General features: G+C 43.4%; 1 protein-coding gene across 3 annotated transcripts in view; it reads right to left on the reverse strand.

Annotated features, from left to right (window-relative positions):
* The window catches only part of CRACDL (CRACD like), a 64276-nt gene that overhangs the window by 30671 nt on the left and 13890 nt on the right, over nt 1–19715 (reverse strand). For 2 of the 3 annotated variants that reach the window (XM_032785021.2, XM_075062363.1), the window contains 4 exons: nt 19229–19393; nt 18476–18544; nt 14886–15116; nt 11090–12695 (listed from right to left, as the gene is read on the reverse strand). In XM_032785021.2, the coding sequence (XP_032640912.1) occupies nt 11090–12695; nt 14886–15116; nt 18476–18544; nt 19229–19393 (2071 nt within the window). The remainder of the gene's footprint in view (nt 1–11089; nt 12696–14885; nt 15117–18475; nt 18545–19228; nt 19394–19715) is intronic. The other variant, XM_032785022.2, reaches the window with a different exon arrangement.

Consider the following 19715-nt stretch of genomic DNA (forward strand, 5'->3'; position numbering starts at 1 on the left):
GCCTCAGAAGGGAATTTTTTTTGGGTGTGTCCCCAGTTTTTTTGCTGTGTTTCTGTCTCTTGCTCTCTCGGCTATGAGAGTGATGTTCTACCTCCAGGCTTTCATTTATAATCTTCCGTTCCAAGTGTAAGATCACAAGTAGAAGACAATAGGTTTTTATATTGTTTTTGTATTTCATGTGTGTGTTTGCTGAATGTTTTAATTGTTAATCTTTGGAAAGTTTTATTCATTTTCTCTAGTTTACGCAATTGACCTGTATATTGTCAACCTATACAGAGAACAGTTGTATGTCTTTTTCTTTCTTTTATTATTTTTTAATAAGTTCTTTCTGTTTAATAAACCTGTTGGATTATTTTCCTAGTTAGAACCACCAGGGAATGGTGGGCGGAGAATACAGAAGAGGGGGAAGGGGAAAATCCTATCTATTTGTTCAGAGTTGCAAGCGTACCCTTGGCAGTGGCACCTTCTCGGCCCGACGAGTACGATGCGTCTGAGGGAGTGCGAGGTAGGAGAAACCGAAGAGGGTGAAAAGGACATATATCTCTCTCTCGTTTGCCTTTCAACGACTTGACAGGTATCTCCAGTGTAACCAGGGCGGGGATACTAGCCGGGGAGAGAAATAAAAGAGGAGAGACGAAGGGAGGGTTTTTCCCTTTGTTGAACCCTCAGGGCATTGAGTCCTTGGGGTCCCCAGGGAAGTTTGGGAGAGCACAGAGGGCGCCGAGCTGGAATCGGGTGTGCCTCGCTACGATCAGATCCAAAGCTGGTATAAGCTGGAGTTTCATGCAAGCCACCCCAACTTTGGACGCTAAGGGTTCAGAATTGGTTTTATTTTATGATAAAATGGCGGCAGCGAAGTAGGGAAAAGATAAGATCCAGAAGCCTATAGGAATATTATTTTTCCTTTTTCTGCTTGGCTTTAAAAGCAGAGAGAAAGGGTTTGGTTTTTAAAAATGGGCCAGAAGAGAAATGGTTCTGTCCCCGCTCCAGTGGTGCTCTCTCCCCCTCCTCCGCTCTCCTCAAGGTGACAAAGGTCTGGATTAAACCATAGATCCGGGTGGGAAAGTTACCAGGCAAAAACCGAAATGTAAAGATGGTCGGTTTGAATGCTAGAAAGGTAGCATAGCGCGGAGGAGAAGGGTAACCAAAAGTCGGGTTCTTTGCATATACACCTCGACATTAGCCTCGACCCAGAGCACCGATTATTAATCACGTTGTCAGAGCTCAGTGACACTCGGCGTCGCCATATGGTCATAGCACAACTGTTGCGCATGACACTCATCGCGTCGTACTCGGCTCGGATGGCATCGCTCGCACTCTCTGCTTGATTACTCGAATGTGTGAGAGGAACTCACAAAAGAGGAGGGAATGCTACCAGACAGTGCACTAAGTCGAGTTAACGAAGGTCCCCACTGACATGCTGCGCAAGACAGCTGCTAGAACTTTAATCTGCATAAGATTGCAATCAAAGAACGTTGCAAGAAAGATGATCTCTGAAAAAATAGTGTCGGCTGTCTCAGCAAAGATGTTAGTTATATTATTATCTCTGAGCAACCTAAATAGCAAACACCTAAAGTAAAAGTGAGTTGTGCCGTAATTATATCTTAGGAAAGAAGGCAGAACGATAGTAATATTATTACAGGACAATCGTCTTCCAATTATATCCACACCCATAATATACCCAGCAATAACTCCCCATATAGTATTCTCACTAACACAAGAAGTCCGAGCGGCAGAGCGGAGAGCTACTGTAGCATGTGCTGTATGGACTATCTGAAGACCTTCATCGGAGTCAATAGATGAGTCACTCAGCTATGTCCTGCGGTTAATGCTCAAATTCAAGATATTGCGATCTATGAGCTGTACTGTCACAGCTCCAAGTGACCCTACAGAGAGTCTTGTCGTTGCTTAAGGGAATGTCCAGTGACGATGTTTCTACAAAACTACCTGTGCCTCGCAAAGGCAGATCGGGAAGTGTTCGTACTCCCGATCATCGGTCTCTCTGGGCTCGCTGTGTTAGTCTCGCCCTCTATAGAGTTGAAAAGCCACGCGCACAGGCTTTGCTAAAGGATCACTGACTGACTCGTAGGAACCATTAATAGGTGAGCAGCTGGCAATCAGGATACCCATGTAATCCTGTACAATGTGTACGCTCCAACAAGTTAACTGCGCAACTCCAGAGGTTAGATGGCTAGTGTTGTCTCAGTGTGCTGAACATTAACACCTGGTGTACATACTCTTAGGTTACATTTCATAGTATCCCAAGTTCACACGAGTGATTGGAGCCAAATGGATTGAATGCTCGCTGTATATATGCACAAGTTAACGCATCATGTCCAGAAATGACTTGACAGGCGTAAAGGGCACCAGGGGTACATCATCCTCGAGCACCAAACCTACAACCAAAATGTGAGAGCGAACACCTCGCTGATACAAAGCTCCTAGCTAAGCAGAAAGAGGGCGCAACCCAGCTCCGTATATCCACCGTCTACAGTTGTGAGTACTGAGTCAGTACCTTCACCGTTCCTATCTTCTCTGACTTCTCCTAGACAAGCTAAGCATGCCTTCAGAGTAAGATAACCTAGAATGACGTGGAGAAGAGGCCACCTCGCCGTGAATAAGGTTTGTTAAACTCCGCCATAAGCAATCAGCTTTATTACATGCTCCCCCATCACACAAAGATCCCCCAGCCAGACTCCTCAGTGCTCGTTTGTAACGGGCATGCGCCACGGCGCGAAGTATAGACGAGTATGAGCGGATAGCTATAAGGTATCCGTAGGCCGACACCCACTTGTTTTTCTCGATTCATTTCTAGGTCCACCTGTACCATTACTATTGCGAATGCACCAAATCTCATTTCAGCTCCTAGAATACTGGTCCCTCGCGACATAAACTGCCATTTACGTACCTCTTGTTTATTCAATATACATCTACAAAACAAGGCTTTCCCTGGTGGAACTTCGTGTCAGCTCTGGCGATTAGTCAATAAATCACTTATTTACAGCACCAGATGAATACATGCTCTAATCTACTACGGCGAGACATGGCCACAATATTCGCTTCTCTACCTAGAACGTACTTGAGATCCTCCTCCGTGCTCCTGTGGTTTAGCGCACTGCAAACCTATATTTAAGGTATGGAGCTTCAAAGTATATTCTCTGCTTTTATTTCTGTGAATAATGAAGCGCTTTACCAGCGCCATGGACTAAAGTCAGTCAGAGCTCAACTGTTATTGCGAGCTCTACTCTCCCGCGCCATACTAGTAGAGGAGAGACCCCGTAACATACTGTAGCTCTTGAATCTGATGATTACTTGCTCATTTTCATCTTAATCTTCGACTCGCATTAACCTGCTCCAAGCCTCAGATAACATCTTTAAATTGTCAACATGATAACTGTTTCACTGCTCCTCGAGTGAGGGGAATTCTGCTAACGTATGTAGGAGGCATTCTGCTCAAATGCTCCTTGCCTATTGTGCAGCTGCTTTTTGCCAATGTCAGAGCACCTTCACTGTACAGTGTATGCTATCGAGCCAGATGTTTTATCCCTCTCCACGCACACAAGTACACAGTGTAGATCAAGCTTTGTGCTGACTTCTTATGACCCCCAATATAGCTGTGTCGAGAATTTGAGCCCTCTATGTTTCGTCCGCCATGCTAGCAAACAGCCATTAATCAAAATGAATGTTGATGTGGAGCGCTAACCTACGGATAATAGGCCATCGGTAGACCCTCCAAAGTGAAGGGAAAAACTTGCGACGCGCTGACTCCCACGGATAGGGATTGAAACACGGAGGGTGCAGGGGAGGTAGGAAAGGAAAGAGCCACACAAAAACTGCCAGACTGAAACAACTAACTCAATGATCTTTAAGGATCAGAGCACCGAGATGCAGTCTTATCAAAACTGAGAGCATGTGAGAGGGGTATACAGCGTCCCTGTTCTATCGAGACCCTCTAGACTTGCCTTTCTCTCAGCTTGGTAATAACAGTAGCTTTATACTGTGAGCACTAGGAGGTATTAGAGGGGCTCGTATTCTGGGGTTTGGAGGACCGCCCAGAGGCACAGGCCTGATTAGATTAACTCACCAATTTCTTATTCGGATCCAGCGTTCCTCTTTAGATCCTCGCGCGCGAAGATGCACAGATCACACACTATCTTCTCTGCTCTAGACTCTTCCTGTCATCCCGACTCTCACATAGAGAATATTTAGTAGAAAGACGAGCAAGAAGGACTGTCCATAATTTTTTCCAATTAGACCCGCTGGAATCACTCCCTGAAATATCCAAGTGAGGATAAAGTGTGTTAGTTTTATTCCATCTGCCGTCCGACTCTCTCTCGCCTTGAGATGTCTGTTGCAATGGCCTTGGAACTTGGGAGTTAGTATTGGCACGGATATGCAACTTCTCCACAAGCCACAGCCTATGTTTCATTGAGCTGGGAACCGGCGATTTGATAACGAGATCTTGGAACAAAAGTTCCCTAGAGAACTCATGGACTAATAGGAGGTAGCTATCTCTAGATCCTGCCCAAGTGAGAGACAGCAGCTCTCAGTGCACCCACCGTTCCTCAAACACAAGCGACTGACGAGATCTGAAGCAAAGGGAAGGAACGCGCGCAGGCCGGTGTGTCCATACTGTCTTCACTTGTGCTGACATTTGTTCTTCCTGGCTTCCGCAGGAGGGAGTCAAAGACACGCTAAGCACATCTCAACATCCTACCTTAAAGCAACACTTGTCCGTATCGGAGCTTTTTATTGCCGAAAAAGCCTGGAGTGAACCCAGTGACCAGAGAGAGCCTGGAGGCCTGGAAAACACAATCTCCGCTTAGAGATTAACAGATGCCTCCGCTCTCTACTGCCCTAGGAAACAGCAGACTATTGTGCCAAAGACCTTTACAATTCTGGTGTTGAGCGAAAATATTATTGTATCCCTCTCTGCATTTTACCTGTAGTCAAGAAATAACATGATGTGAAGGAAGCCTCTCGCAAATGGGCATTGTGATGACAGCTTCACTGGCTGCACACGAGGGAGGAAGATCACTGACGCAGCTCCCCACCCCGGGGACATGGACTCAGTGGTGAGGCTGCCATCCAACCCTGACAGGCTCAGGGACCGCGGTCATGTCCCAGAAACACCCCAGGCGCCTCCCTCCATGCCAGGTTGCGACCTCAAGGTGTGGGGCCAAAGGCTCTGAGGGCAGGTAGGGCTCCCGTGAAGAGGATGGTGGTTTTCTCATGGAGGTATCGGGGAGCCTCTCGCTGTGGGCGGCGGGATCCAAGGTGTGGTGTGACGAGTCGTTTCTTATGGGTGTGTGGGCTAGTGAGCCTGAGCGTTTCGACCATCTGGGAACTCGGGAGGGTCGCCATCCATGCGCGTTGCAGGCGGACCTGATGCACACGGGGCTTGTGTGGAGGGTCTCTGGGTTGCAATGTTGGTGAGAGCCTGCATGGACGTTCCGCTGTAGGGTGGTGGGGCTCGAGTGGGCGCGCTGGGGTGTGGAGGGGGATATGAGCGGGTCAGAGGGGGAGGTACTGAGTGTGGGGTCTCAGATGCTGGGGGTTTTGGGGCTCAGTGGGGTGGGGATCTGGCGTGCAGATGGGCTCATTCGAGGTGCGTCCACGGCGTACAGGAGGAGTCGGGTGTCATGGGGTTCTGAGCTGCACGGAGGGAGGGGCAGGCTCAGTGCTGGGGTCTGGCATCATGGGATTGGGCAGATGAGGGAAACAGCCCTCACGTATATACGGCATCTCTTCCCTCCTCCTGCAGCTGGGCTCCAAGCGACCCTCATTGGGTTGCTATGAAGCAAAGGGGGGAAGCGGTGGGAGTTTGCAGAGCTTCCTGCAGCCAGGGGAGAAATCTTGGCCCGAATCCTGGGATGGGTCAGACCCAGCTCTGGATGCCACGTGCATGGGAAGAGGCAAGTCCCATCCTCCACAGCCCCAGCTGGGAACTACGTGAGCTGGGAGCCCTATGGGTGCAGGTAGGTAGTCCCCTGTGCCCGTACATGATTTATCTCTCTTTCCATGCGGTGCCTTGCTGAGCATTCCAAAACATCAACGTGCTGAATAATGGTTAATAAGGGAGTAACCCGGTAGGTGCCGACAACTCTACATCGGCTTCCGCCCCCTATCATGGAAAGTCATTTTCTTGCCCAGCCGGGGAAGCAAAGAGGCGATCTGCTGCCAGGGCGGAAATAAACTTCCTGTGCATGCGCAGCTGTTGTGCAGAATTCCCCTCCAGGGTAATGTCTCAAACCACAGCTTTTGGTACATTTCCCTTTAGGTCAGGATTGCGATCCTGTGAAAGGAGAAGAACGTACACCATCTAGTTATTGCAGGTTAACAATGTGAACCAATTCACTTTACAGGACAAAAATGCACCGCAGTCGCGCACTAAGCAGGGTGGGCATAATTCGGTACCTCTGTTTTTTGGAAAATGGGGTGCCCCCATATGCCGGTATATCAAGCCCAAGTTTTTGTTATTCTGTCGTTACAATATTTTAGCTGGCGTGCGCCCTCCCCCCGTAGTTAACAGAAGCCCTACTGTGACTACTATTAATGGATTATCAGATTGCTAATGGCTACTACAGTATCGAATACCTGCTGGGCTGAGCAAGGATTGCCCGCTGCTTGTGGTAGAACCAGGACTCCTGAGTGCTAACTCTAGTGGAAGTTACGTATCAAGTTGCAAAGTGCCTTATAGCAAGCAAATGCAATGGTCCCCCGGTTAGCACAGTTAGAAATGCCCTATTCGAAGCTCTATGAAGAAGCTCCGAAGAACTCCGCATTATATCTTCAGGTTCTGAGGGAGTCGTTTTAATTCTGTCTCAAAAGATTACATCGGCACCACCTGAGCTGTATGGATTAGTTGATTAAGTATCAGAATAAGACATTTCTATTACTGCAACCTGGAATGCTAACATCTGAGACCAGGGCAACGGCCCCAGAAAGGCACCAGGATCTCCTATAAAAGTAACAGTAAAATCACCTAACCTGTACCCTCATGTTCGTCGGAGCCACACTTGCATGTTGTGTTATGAGATCCAGGATGGGTAGTGCAAAGGCTGCAAAACTGCTAGGACAAATTTTTGGAGGATGGCCCTTGTGCACAAAAGGACAGCTTCCTTATTGACATGCTCAGCCAGGACCGTCTTGAATGGAAGAGTCAGCTAGGAATCAAGACGAAGCTCATCCTGTACAAAAAAGGAAATCCAATACACTAAGACTTCAAAGACCAGCGCTGGCTCAATAGCTCACAAACAGAAAAAAAACCACTTCAGTGACCTATATACCACATGCATGATGTTATATAGAAATTATTTCGATAAGGTAACACTGTACCAGAGATGTGCTACAAGAAGGCTGCCATTTTGCTGGTGGCGAGAAGTGATCCCTGGATTATATGTAAGTGACCAATAAACACTTTGCAGACTTTTTTATCTTTAAGATATTCTCATTACTAGAAGACTTTCCATGCCTTAGGCCTTTTACTATCTGTGATGTATTTCAGTCAGAATTTTCCAGGTGTTTTCTCTGGCTTGTAACTAAGAGTTTTTCATTACAAATGAGCTAGCTGTTATGATAACAAGTTATTTCTGCTTCAGGGCCGGCTCCAGGCACCAGCCAAACCAAGCACGTGCTGAGCAGCACAATTGCAGGCGGTCGCGCATTCTAGGCGGCAGCAGTTGCCGCTCTTGTGCGAGGTGTTTTTTTTGCTTGGAGGCAGCTCTGATCCAAAAGCGCTACGAGTCTCCTAGTTTCGCGGATTACATTCTGTATAAATGATTTCTGGCCCAGAGTAAAATATTACTGTCTACTATGGAGGAGACTTGATTCATGTATTAATGTTATATAGAGACAATTCTCTGATAGGCTCCCACTAAACTTTGATGTGCGTTTTACTGCTGCGTCATTTCTTGCTTTCAATCCAAACACCATGTCAGAAGGGTAACCCATGCAATGATTATTCTCTCCTCCTGATGAGCCCTCCCATTTGAGAGGTCCAGGCTGGCATGTCTCCTCACACATAGTTTAAGTATATCTGGCTGTATGCCATTCGTATCAAAAGGACGGTAGAAGATCAGCAGCTGCTTAACTCTTTTGGTTTACTAGCAGATCAATACCCAACACAATCTATTTTGTGCCTCTGGAATACAAACCAAAGCAAGTAGATACAGGGCCTGGAAGTGGAAGCCGATATAAGATTGCGAATAATACAATCTTTAATCTATTAGAATGCACTGGTTGCAACAGTGCACTGCAAATTACTGTCCTGTAATATTCTTGGAATACTCATACAAATAATTGCAAACTGATTTCTATAGGAACTCCAACACATAAATACTGCAATCTTCATCTCTAAAAGTACCCACATATCAAAAATTGGCAAGGGATGAGTTATGGCAAGAAAGGGCACACCTAGAAAGGGACCCTTATTGGAGATAACAGGAACGCCGATACATCGAGTGAATTGCGTTCGATTCATGATGCTTAACGGGATTGCCTAGCTGGCTCTTGTCAAGATCAACTTTACCCCTCTGATATCTATCTATTGGCCACTAAAAGTTTGTTTATCCCCATTCTAGGAGACACTTGATTAATGAATGGAGCTTCAAATGAAAGATGTAAGGGGCTCTGTATTCTTGGTCTGTGTACTGAACAATAGAGGGTATAAAATTTCGATGGCTGAGCTCAACTATATGCAACGAGTCTAAGTGTGGCAAGGTGTTAGGTTGAAGTTTCCTGCTGGAGTCTGGAAGGAAGTGGGAAGGTGGAACAGCCAGAGTGCATTTTTACGCTCACTGCAGCGCCTCACATCCACATGCTGCCTCTCTAGTATCACTTTGATAGTAGCCAAACTCGACTACTTCCTTTAATCCGTCCTCATATCATATTGTTTTAGGTCTTCCCTCAGCCCACATCAGATCAGTTGGCCAAGAAGGAGGTTGCGCACTCAAGAAGGGTGTCCTATATGAGGGAATAGTAGGCTCCTAGTGGGGGAGAAATTGTCCCAGAAAAACCACCTGTTGAGCGAATGGAGACAGGATTGAGAGACGGTATTGTGGAAAGGCAAAACAACAGTCTGTCGCTCCACTGCTGCTGGTTTAATTGTATTTCATAATCGAAAGCTGGATGTATTTTTGTTGAGCAACCATGTGACTTATACTGGTCCTGACAACGGAGGGTAACACTTTACAAATGGATAAGCTAGGGAGCAGGCGTCTGTGATGAACTCCACGCTTGATTATAATTCCCCTTACCATAGAAAGGTCTAGTAATATTACAAGTAAAATGTTTAATTTGTATATTCCTGCCTATTAATGTCCCTTTGCTCCTTGCAAGTGTGATCTTAAGTTATTTACCTTTTGCGCTGTATAGCACTGTTTCTGCTTTAAGCACAATTCAATTGTGTTGTTTTCTGCTTATTACTTCACAGAAAGAACATCCCAAGGAGTTCAAGAACTTCGGTATATTGCTCTTTTAGGGAGAGGACGGTGCGGGGCAGAAGGGGCAGTCAGGGGTAGGGGTTCTGGGGACAGTCAGGGAGAAGGGGTTGTTGGATGGGGCAGGGTCCTGGGGAGGGGCAGTCAGGAATGAGAGGAGGGGTTGGATAGTGCAGCAGGGGGTAGTCAGGGGTGAGGGTTCCAGGGGCTGTCAGGGGACAGGGAGCAGGGGTGTATGATGGGGCATGGGTCCTGGGGGGCCATAAGGGAACAGGGGGGGTTGGATGGGGCAGGAGTCCCGGGAGGGGGCTGTCAGGGGGCAAGAAGCAGGAGGGGCAGGGGCCGGGCCATGACTGACTGTTTGGGGAGGCACAGCCTCCCGTAACCAGCCCTCCATACAATTTCTGAAACGATGCGTCCTTCAGGCCAAAAAGTTTGCCCGCCCCTGTTCTAAACCTAGGAGAAATCAGCTCGTTAGTAGATATGGACCACAGTACTACATCTGATCTGGTCACATACACCTAAACTTTGGCTAGTAGGTGATTTGGGTCTCAGGTCTTTCTATACTCGGCCAAACATCACCACAAAGTCCAAATAGCACTGAACTGGGGAAGTTCACATTCAGATCTAGACTTGGACCTATCTCTGCACTTCAACAAATCTGGTCGTGAAAATCTCTAGTTACTTTTTTAGAGTCCATATCAAAAATACTGCTAAACTTTAAAATACACAGATTCAAAACGTGAAACAATTCAATTAGACTTCCTGTTACTTTACCAGAGAAATCTCAATGAGAAACCAGACTGTGGCCAGTAGGGTATTCATGGTCATATTTTCATCTTGCTCTGGTATAAGAGATGATTTTGAAAAACTCTCAGATGTTGCACAGTGTCCTAACCCTCTTGGACTTTCTTTTAAATAGGTTTGTGGATCAGAGCATGGCTCTTCCATGGGGTTGCCAATTTTGGTTGGACATATTCCTGGAGATGAATCTTTAATTCCTGGAGACTCCAGGCCAATCCTGGCGGGTTGGCAACCCTAGATTTCCAGTACCCTGACCATTACAAAAAGCTTTACTACTTCTTATTAAGGCTCCATTCCTGCAGTTGCCTCTGTGTGCATGGACTCTTGGGCCTGTGGCAACCCAGCTGCAGGATCAGGGTCTAATGGTCAGATTCTCAAAGGTATTTCACTGGAGTTAGGCTCCGAAAATACAGTTGAGGACCTGGATGTTTGGAACCAGAAAAGAAATATCACTTCACTGTGTAACTTTTCATTAGCACAGCTGAGACGCTGTTCCAGACTGAACTTGCAGAATATCTCGCATGGCTTCCATTAAGTCAAAAAGATATGATCAGCTCAAATGATTTTGAAACATTACTTTGCTGATATCATTCCCTGTTTCCCTCTGAGAAGTAGTAGAGGTTTCGTTTCTCATTTTTTGCTGCAACATTTCATTTCTATTAAACTGCATCTGCATGTATACAATGCTTCAGTAAACTGTACAAAGGAACAAATGGAAGGAATGTGTTACTGCTAAAAGTCATCTTCATTGTTTCAAAGAGAAGTGTACCTTTTGAAGACCATAAAAAAATCCTCTCTGAATTCAAATGATCTTAGACAACTATATAAAGTATCAAAAGTCTTACCAGGCACTTTTGAAGGACATGATTTTTTCTCCAAGTCTCTGTTTTTACTTCTGGATTCAGGAGATTTTGTGACTTCCTGCTTTTCCACGTTACCATTTGCATTAGTTACATTCTGAAAAACAGGCTTTCTAGGCAATGGAGGTTTTGTGCTAAGCTGTTCAGACGACTTTGTTTTAGATTTTATGTTGTCATTCACAGAGCCATTGATATTTATATCAGCTGTTTTTTTGATCTGTGCCTTTTCACCTTTTAGAAGTGATGCCAATCCCTCTTTTTCTAAATTAATCTCTGCACTGTATCTTTTAAACCCCTTTGATTCTGGTGAAGAGCTGACTCTGTATTTCAAGGACAGCGAAGTGGATCTAAGTTTTACTTGAAAAGCACTTTTATCTTCACTGCCTGGTTGGCACTGGGATACCACTGGAATTGCATCAATGGCCTGAGAAACACAGCCAGCCACCATTTTGACTGCTGCTTTGCCCGTGACCTCAGAGTCAGAATCTGTTAGCGACACCTGCTTTTTAATGCTATTTTTTTCCTCCTGTAGATCCGAGCCCACCTGCACATCCTCTTTCAACTTCTCATTTCTTGAGGCAACTTCGGTTTTTGACAGAGGTAATTTGGCATTTAATGGACTTTCACATTCTGAGTTTTCTTTCAGGTGGAGGCTGCCAGCCCTTGGTCTCTCCCATGCTGATGACACTGAAAATTTTCTCAAGGTGTTGAGTTCATTGGCAGCTTTCTCCATTTTTTTCCCCCAAATTGCCTCCCTCTGTCCCAGGGACTGATTGTTTTCCTTGTCAGATGCAGCTAGTTCTTGAGTGGGCATAGTTTGCTCCAGAGACCAGGAATCAGATGACCTCAGCTGCGATGACAAAGCAGGCTGTGGAATATCAGAGGAAATACAGGGTGAGTCTGTGAACTGAGAAGACCGTTCAGGTAACTGCTTGCTGAAAGCTGGCAATGCAGCAGACTCCTTTGTTTCCTTATTACAGGAAGTTTCCATGGATATCTGACCATCCTTCTGTATATTTTTTTCTGGCCCTCCCAAACTGCCAGTATTGGTTGAAGTATACTCTTCAGATAGCAGGTTGTTCACTGAAGACTCATTAAGAAACTGTTTATTTTCTTGATTTAAAGTATTAACTAACACATCACACACGTTCCTGGTGGACACACTCGGTGTTCCCGGGGGCTCTTTTTCCCTTTGTGCTTCTCTGTCCAGAGGGGAATGCAGGGTGATTATGTTTTCTTTAGGCTCTAAAGAAGAAGGATAATCTGACGCAGAATGTGTTAATTCCAGTGTAGTTTGGCAGCCGTCAGGATTATTCTCATGTAACAAGGCTTCCTGTACAATGGCAGACTCAGAAGTGAAGTGCCGTGTGGGAGGCCTTTCCTCTCTGTGTCTCGAGCCATGGGGAAAGTCTTTAGGAATTTCAGGTCTCTGCCAGGAGGCCTCGTCACTTGTCACAACTGTGCTGTGTGTCAATTTCTGATGGCTGGTGGTGAAGACTTCACATGTCAAGTCTGTCAGCATCTCCCTTCCATCGTGCTCCTCTTCTTCTGGGGTGCAGCTCAAGTCATTCAGAGACTCTGAGAGGGTGCGCTACAAAGAGCAAACAATTATTAAGATTTTATTAATTTCTTTATAACTTCACAAAATTTCATTTATTGTTTAGATTGTGGCAGAGCCCACAGTCTGGCAACTGCTTTCCAAACAGAGAGGAAGACAATCCTTGTCTTGAACTCACATAACTAATTAGTTTATATTCAAGTACTGTATGCTGATTTCATCGTACTATGCTTGGCAAGCTTTATGACGTACATGTGTAAACATTTTCTAACCAAACTATCAAGAAATCAAATTAAGACGTCATTTCCTGCCCCTACATAATTAACCTCTTTGATACCTTTGTATCTGTAGCCAATATCCAGCAAAGCTGGAGCTGCAGGACTCTGAACACAAGTTTTTGGGGCTGGATTCACCAGCGCAATTTGGCTACATTGTGGTGCTCCAGTGGCAAAGAGCAGCCCCATCATGCTATTACACATCACACAAACCCTTCTTTGTAAGGCCTGGCCTTGGAACAGCAAGTCTATGCAAAGGGACTAATGAAAGTATTAAATATGATAATGTACAGCAGATGGTCTTCTTGTCTTCAGTCAAATTGTGACACATCCTTCCAATCTTTTGTAGCTTCTGTTTTCTTTCAAGAGTTAAAAATATTTCATGGCATCTTGTAAAGCATCTGTTTATTTGGGAGGTCTTTTGATCAGACATGAGATAAGCTTTTGTAAATATGTACTCAGAACTGGCTGAATATACAGGATTATTTCAAAACATTTTATTAACCTGTGGAATATGCATTTTCATAGAGTGCCATTGTTATCTTAGTGAACGACTGTAATCTATTGTGTAAATCCATATTTTAGATATAGGTACTAATCTGAGGAGTACAAAGCTTGCATTCTAAAGTGACTTATGTCTCATCCTATTCCCAGTTTTGCAAACAACAAAGTTACCATGCTAATTCAGTATAAAATGTAGTCTACACCAAATAAAAGTCCAGGAATATAAAAACAGGATGTAGATCAGGACAGAAGTACTCAGGCAAAATTGTATGAGGAAAAAATTACTAGTGGAAAGATCTATTAAACAGTGCAAAAGCTTTCCAAGGGAAATCATGGAAGCTCTATCACTTTGGTTATTTAAGACAGGACTGGACAAAGCAATAGTGAATATACTTTGGCAACACTCCTGCACTGGCAGAAAGGAACGGATTAGATAGCCTTTTCCACTGCTGCTTTTCATGCTTCTCTGATACAGCCTGCATTGTCACTATGCATAGCTCAAGACTGGTTTCCCAAGCACAAAATCTGCCCACTGGTTTTGAAAAAATAACAAATCCTCTTGACATCACAGTTGGGGGAAAATGATATTTATGTTTTTAAACAAGACAATTTCCTTTTTTTAATAAGAGGTTCAAAATATCCAGACACACTAATGTGAAAAATTAAGAGCATGTACAATTTCAATTAAAACAAATAAATCAAGATTTGAGAGTTTGAAAAACGTGTTCAAAATGACTGTCTTTTTTACTCAGAAAAACTTCACTCAGATACAAAAAATGGTTTTTTGGGAGGGCACATTTTTTGCTCAATTTTCCACCTTTGCTGGTGAAGCCTCATAAGGATAAAGTGATTGGATAGTTGTGTAAGGGGGATTAGAATGCACGATGTTCCCAGGAACCAGAACTTGGCTCCAACTCTTGGCCATGTGATCTCTTATTTATGTGACTTCAGAAAGTTAAAAATGTCCCAGTTGCCTTGGGGATTCTTTTAAAGCCCAATAACAAAATTCTTTCTAAGGGTCAGATTTGACAGATCAAATTTCCATCCAGAAAAGTGTGTTACCATCAAATTATGCTCTGGTTTTTAAAAAATGAGTAACAAATGCTGGTAAAGCCTCAACTTTATCATCACTGTTAAACACTGAAATAACACCTCACGGTAACTTTAAAAAGAAATGAAATGTAGCCATAAATCCTTATATCAAAAGAATTAACAAGTAATCCCCTCTCGCAGCGTGCAGCTTAGACATGGCTCTTGGAGGTTCTATTCCAGATGCATACAGAATGCTTATTAAACATTAGTGATTAGAAAGCAATGAAATATCCACTCACAACTCTGGCACTACTTAATAAATGCTTATAAAGGCAGAAATAAGAATGGCAAGTCAAGTAAGAATGTGTAGTTTAAAGTTAGTGCTGAGTTCTCTGTTTATTTTTACTATTACCGAAGGAAGTCTTCTCATTTTACTAGATCTCTGGTTCCGTGGTTTTATTAAAAGCTTGTGTTTAGCAGCAGAATTATCTAAGCAAGTGGAGAATTCAGGCGGAGTGTCAAAATCAGCTGCAGGCGAGATGCTGCTGTCAGATGTTCGGGGAGATAAAGTTTTAGCACTTGCATGCCTAGGGAATAGCTGGCCTTCTGTAGAGCGGGGCCTAGAAGAAGGACCTGAAGTGACCTAAAAAAAAAAAAATCCCAAAGAGAACATCAAACAATGAAACCAAACAATGAAAATAAGAATTTTACAGAGAAAAACCTTGTTCACTGGGGCTTGAGGCTTTTTTACTTTTATTTCAGTTGCACTGCAATTATTAGCTTTTGCACATGAAATACTGTGATAGCAGTTTTGCATTTTAACAGCTAGAAGATTGCAATATCCAGTCTATTGGAAAAGAATGTGTCACCGTTAAATTGCAGACCTAAAACAAATGAAAAAAGTGTCAACACATCTGAGAAAGGAAATTAGGAAAAACTTCAAAGGCCAATCCAGAGTCAGCTCCCTTTCTGACTCCTACCCACAAACCTACAGGCCTAGAACCATTCTGCCTTCCAGTCATACAGGGCCACATCCCCTTCCAATCCTACACCCCTCTCTTTAAGAAAACAATGTCAAAGGTTAGCGTCCCCAATATTTAACCTACTTGCACGTTTATTTCCATTTGGAAAATCTGTGAAGTTTTTAACCACAAACAGAATATTTCATTCCTCCCCAGCCCACCCCAAAATAAAAGATCATGGCTTGCTCGCAGCTTGGAACTTCCAACTAGTACAACAATCTATCCAGAAATAATACTCTTGGTATCTTTAGGACATGGTACTTTCCTGCCAGAGGAGTTCAGCTTTTCAGCCTTCCATGAATGTAATGTGTAAATCCCAAGGTTTATGCATAATTCTCAATTCCCACTCAGGTATGAAATTAGGATCTTACAAAATGAATTTTTTAAAAGTGATTTTTCTTTTTCAATAATTAAATTCTTCAAAATAAGAAAAAAAAAGCGATATTGCCAAGGTATCAATCATAACTTTAAAATGAACTCTTATCACTGTTTATAGTAGTCCTGTGGCAGCTTGAAACTCAAATATATTCCCTTATTGCAGTTTTCCCCTTCATTGTGCTTTGTGCTGCTATCCAAGTACCGTGGGCTGCTGACAGATATAGATATTTTCTCTCAAATAAGAGCTGTGAAATATTTATTTTGCTTATGGAGAAAAATCAACATTTGTATCCAATGTGCCAAAAACCACTTCATGCACTGCAATCAAACAGGTATTCTTTTGTATATAAAAGATCTGTTCCTGCTCCTATTGAAATCAATGGAAAAACTCCCAAAGACTTCAGTGAAAGTTAGATCTCCAATCAAGCTATATTAAAAAAAAAAAGGGGGGGGGTAACTCAATCATGCCAGCTAAGGGATGTTTTAACTAATTTGGATTGAAGTTTTCTCTACGATATCTGCAATTTGCTGTTCAAACATGACTAATGTGTAACAATGATACATGAGTACATTACACATTAGTACCTTATGGTGAATACATTGACGTTTCAGCTCCTTGACAAAGGCACAGCACTTGCTTGCCTGAAGGACTGACATGAATGCCCGATGCCCACCCTCCCCACCCCTTTCTCCTTGATCACTTGGAGACCAGACTTTAGGTAATACTAACACTGATCATTAGATTAGAAAACTAAAGAACACAGTTTCTGTTGCTTCACTTAAAATATAGCATTCGAATTGAGTTTCAGATGTATATTTGCTGCAGAGATTGTACGTCAGGTTATGGCTGGCCTTGTGCGTATGTACAAGAGGGGGAGAAGGCTGAGAAAGCCCTTCCAAAGCAGTGCACGCTGGTAGTGGACAACTATCATTCAGCTGGCTGCACCAGTGAGAACAGGGTACGTGGTCATTGCAGGGGAGCCAGCCCCAGAGGGGGAGTATCCAGTGGACGTAAGGCCATGACACCATCTTCCCCCTTCAAACCAACAAAGCTGTGCTGTTGTGGATGGGGAGAGGATGACTCTGGCTACATCTTTTCCAAGGTGTAGCAGGTCGTGCTGCCCAGCATGTGCCCCCCCCATAGCCCAGGAGGGAGGTCTTGCCCTGGGCAATGTGTTCCCTCCCCTCTCCTAAAGAAGCCCAATCTCTTAGAAGCTGCAGCTAAAGCCTGCACTGGCAGGAATGCATTTGCACCGTGCCACTTTCTGGGTATATCCTGAATTGGCAAAAACACATTTACAAAGAATTTACACCTGTTTTCAGGGGAAAAAAAGTGTTATTTCCTTTTTTTCTAAAATGGATTAAAATTTCACTTTGCTCAGTAACAAGGAGCATTTCAAATAGTTTTATGTGGAATATATAGTGAAGAGGAAAAGCTGCCAGCAGTCTGTGTCATCTCAATGGGATTTAAAAGTATATTTTGCATGATTATCACATAACTGCCAATTTAGAACTGGCCAGGTTTTTTATTTTTCCTTTGCAATTCCCTCCCCCAATCTCAAAAATGCTCCTTACTTTACTCCCCGAATTGCATCTACCATAATGCAGCTGAGGAGGACTAATTGAGACTCTTCAGAACCTGTCAAAAACCACTTTTCAATCAACCAGAATGATTTAGTGATGATTGAAGAAAGGCATCTATTCACTTCTCCTCAAGGACTGCACATGTCGTCACAGAAGAATTCCCAGCTGATGCTATGTCAGGCAGAGATATACCGACTAAGGACTGAACCCAGGTCTCCCAAGTTGCAAGGCTAATCACTATTACCAGGCCAAGTGTTACTGCATCAATGTAAGAGGATGGGGTGATTTGTAGTCAAAGCAGGGAACTGGGACTCAGAGGATCTGGGTTTTATTCGTGGCTGTGCAACAGACTTCCTCTGTTTGGGCACCTCACTTAGCTCTCTTTGCCTCAGTTTCCTCATCTGTAAAATGAGGATAATGATACCAGTCTCACAGGCTAAGTTTTCTATGTGTTTGGCAGCTAATTCATTCATGTTTGTAAAGTGCTTTGAGATTTTGAGATGGGTGATATACCAGAAGGAGTCTTTAATTATTAATCATCACCCCCCCCATCCCCCCCTTAGGATTACAGCATGCGGAATTCTTTTAAAACCAACAGCCTTCACAACATACAAGATCTTTAAGCATAAAAAGGGGAAAGCCACTGTCTAAAATTCATGTCCAGGAGTCACTAAGAAATCCTGACCATGAACTAACTCTATAGATTAGGGCAGTCGGGAATTTTGTTAAATCCTCTGTAGAATTCCTGCGTTTTAGGTGTTCCAATGCACTTGTCTGTTCTCTTTTTGACTTTTTATCATTATCATCAAGAATTATTTGACATTAGAGAATTCTGTTGATAAAGAATTGTAACTTTTATGTTAGCAGGACAAACATTAAAAAAAGCAAACAGCTGTAACATATACAAAAGGTTGTTCTTGCAGCAAACAGACCACAAAGTAACATATTTATGCCTTAAATTTCCTTAAAAGACTAATATATACGTTGCTTGCTTCTTAATATATTTGGTGGAAGTTACCTGTTCTTCTTCTTCACTGCCTGTTCCAGCTAAACTCAAAGAGCTAGGGTGCTTCTGAGAGTCAGAGAACTGTGGGATGGAATGAGGAAGAGATTCAGTAAAAGAAGACAAATGAGATGGTTACTAACAGAAAACATCTACACATAGTGTACACACACACACACACACACACACACTCTAAGTCTACAGTCTAGTGCTGCTACCAAGTTCTAAGAATTAGAGAGGACCTTGCAAACATAAGAGACGCAGGAAAAGAATGAAGGCTTCATTAAATACTGCATAGCAAAATTACATTTTAAAAATAATTACAAATTCCTGAAAGTTTCTTTTTCCCAGGCTGGAGGACACAGTGTTAAGAGTGAGAAAGCTCTGCTTTTATTGACTGATTCCGAAGAGACTAATGATTTTTCAGCTATTTTTTATTTTCCAGCTGTTTGGTAATCTCTCTTTCTCTGGATTGCTACAATGGCTGGCTACAATAACCCAATACACATAACTAGTACATAACCACAATCAGAATCGAAGAGGGACACAAATATTCCTCCAGGAGTTACTGCAGCTGACAACCTATCACCAATATGGTTTTATGCATAGATGTTTGAAGAAGTCCAACCAGTTCTGATGAAGAGAGATCAGACTTGATGAAGGACAGCAAACTAAGTATTTATCCTGCCCTTTCACACAAAAAGGATGCTCAAATAGAAAAGTCTGGTCCAGTAAGTGTTGACATTGTCAATATCACAATCTACTCACCCTTGTTGCTGTGCTGGAACTTAGAATTTCATTTAGCAAAGCTATTTCTGGAGGACTCCTGGGTAACCCATCATCTTCAGAACTAGTCCCAGCATCATCTATCCGCTTTGCATGAATGCCAAACGGAGAAGGAGGCCCCAGTTTCATGCTATGTTGGAGTTTTAACTGCAATATGACATGGAAATACATTTTGAATGTTTTTTTCCACATTATCTGACTCTGTCCACTCCATTGATTTATTTTGATTTTAACTCTACACAACAAGATACAACTTAATGAGCCAGAGCATAGAGCACCTCCATTTCAGGTTCTCCCTGGGTACCAAACAGCTCATATACCGTATCACTCTAATTTAGATTGAATCAAGACATAGTAATGTTGTTGGATTAACAAATTATGCACTAATGCACGGTTTCTCAAAGTTCACTGCACCGCGACCCCCTTCTGACAACAAAAATTACTTCACGACCCCAGGAAGGGGGACCGA

The sequence above is a fragment of the Chelonoidis abingdonii genome, chromosome 1 (genome assembly GCF_003597395.2).
Source record: "Chelonoidis abingdonii isolate Lonesome George chromosome 1, CheloAbing_2.0, whole genome shotgun sequence".
Classification (NCBI taxonomy): Eukaryota; Metazoa; Chordata; order Testudines; family Testudinidae; genus Chelonoidis; species Chelonoidis abingdonii.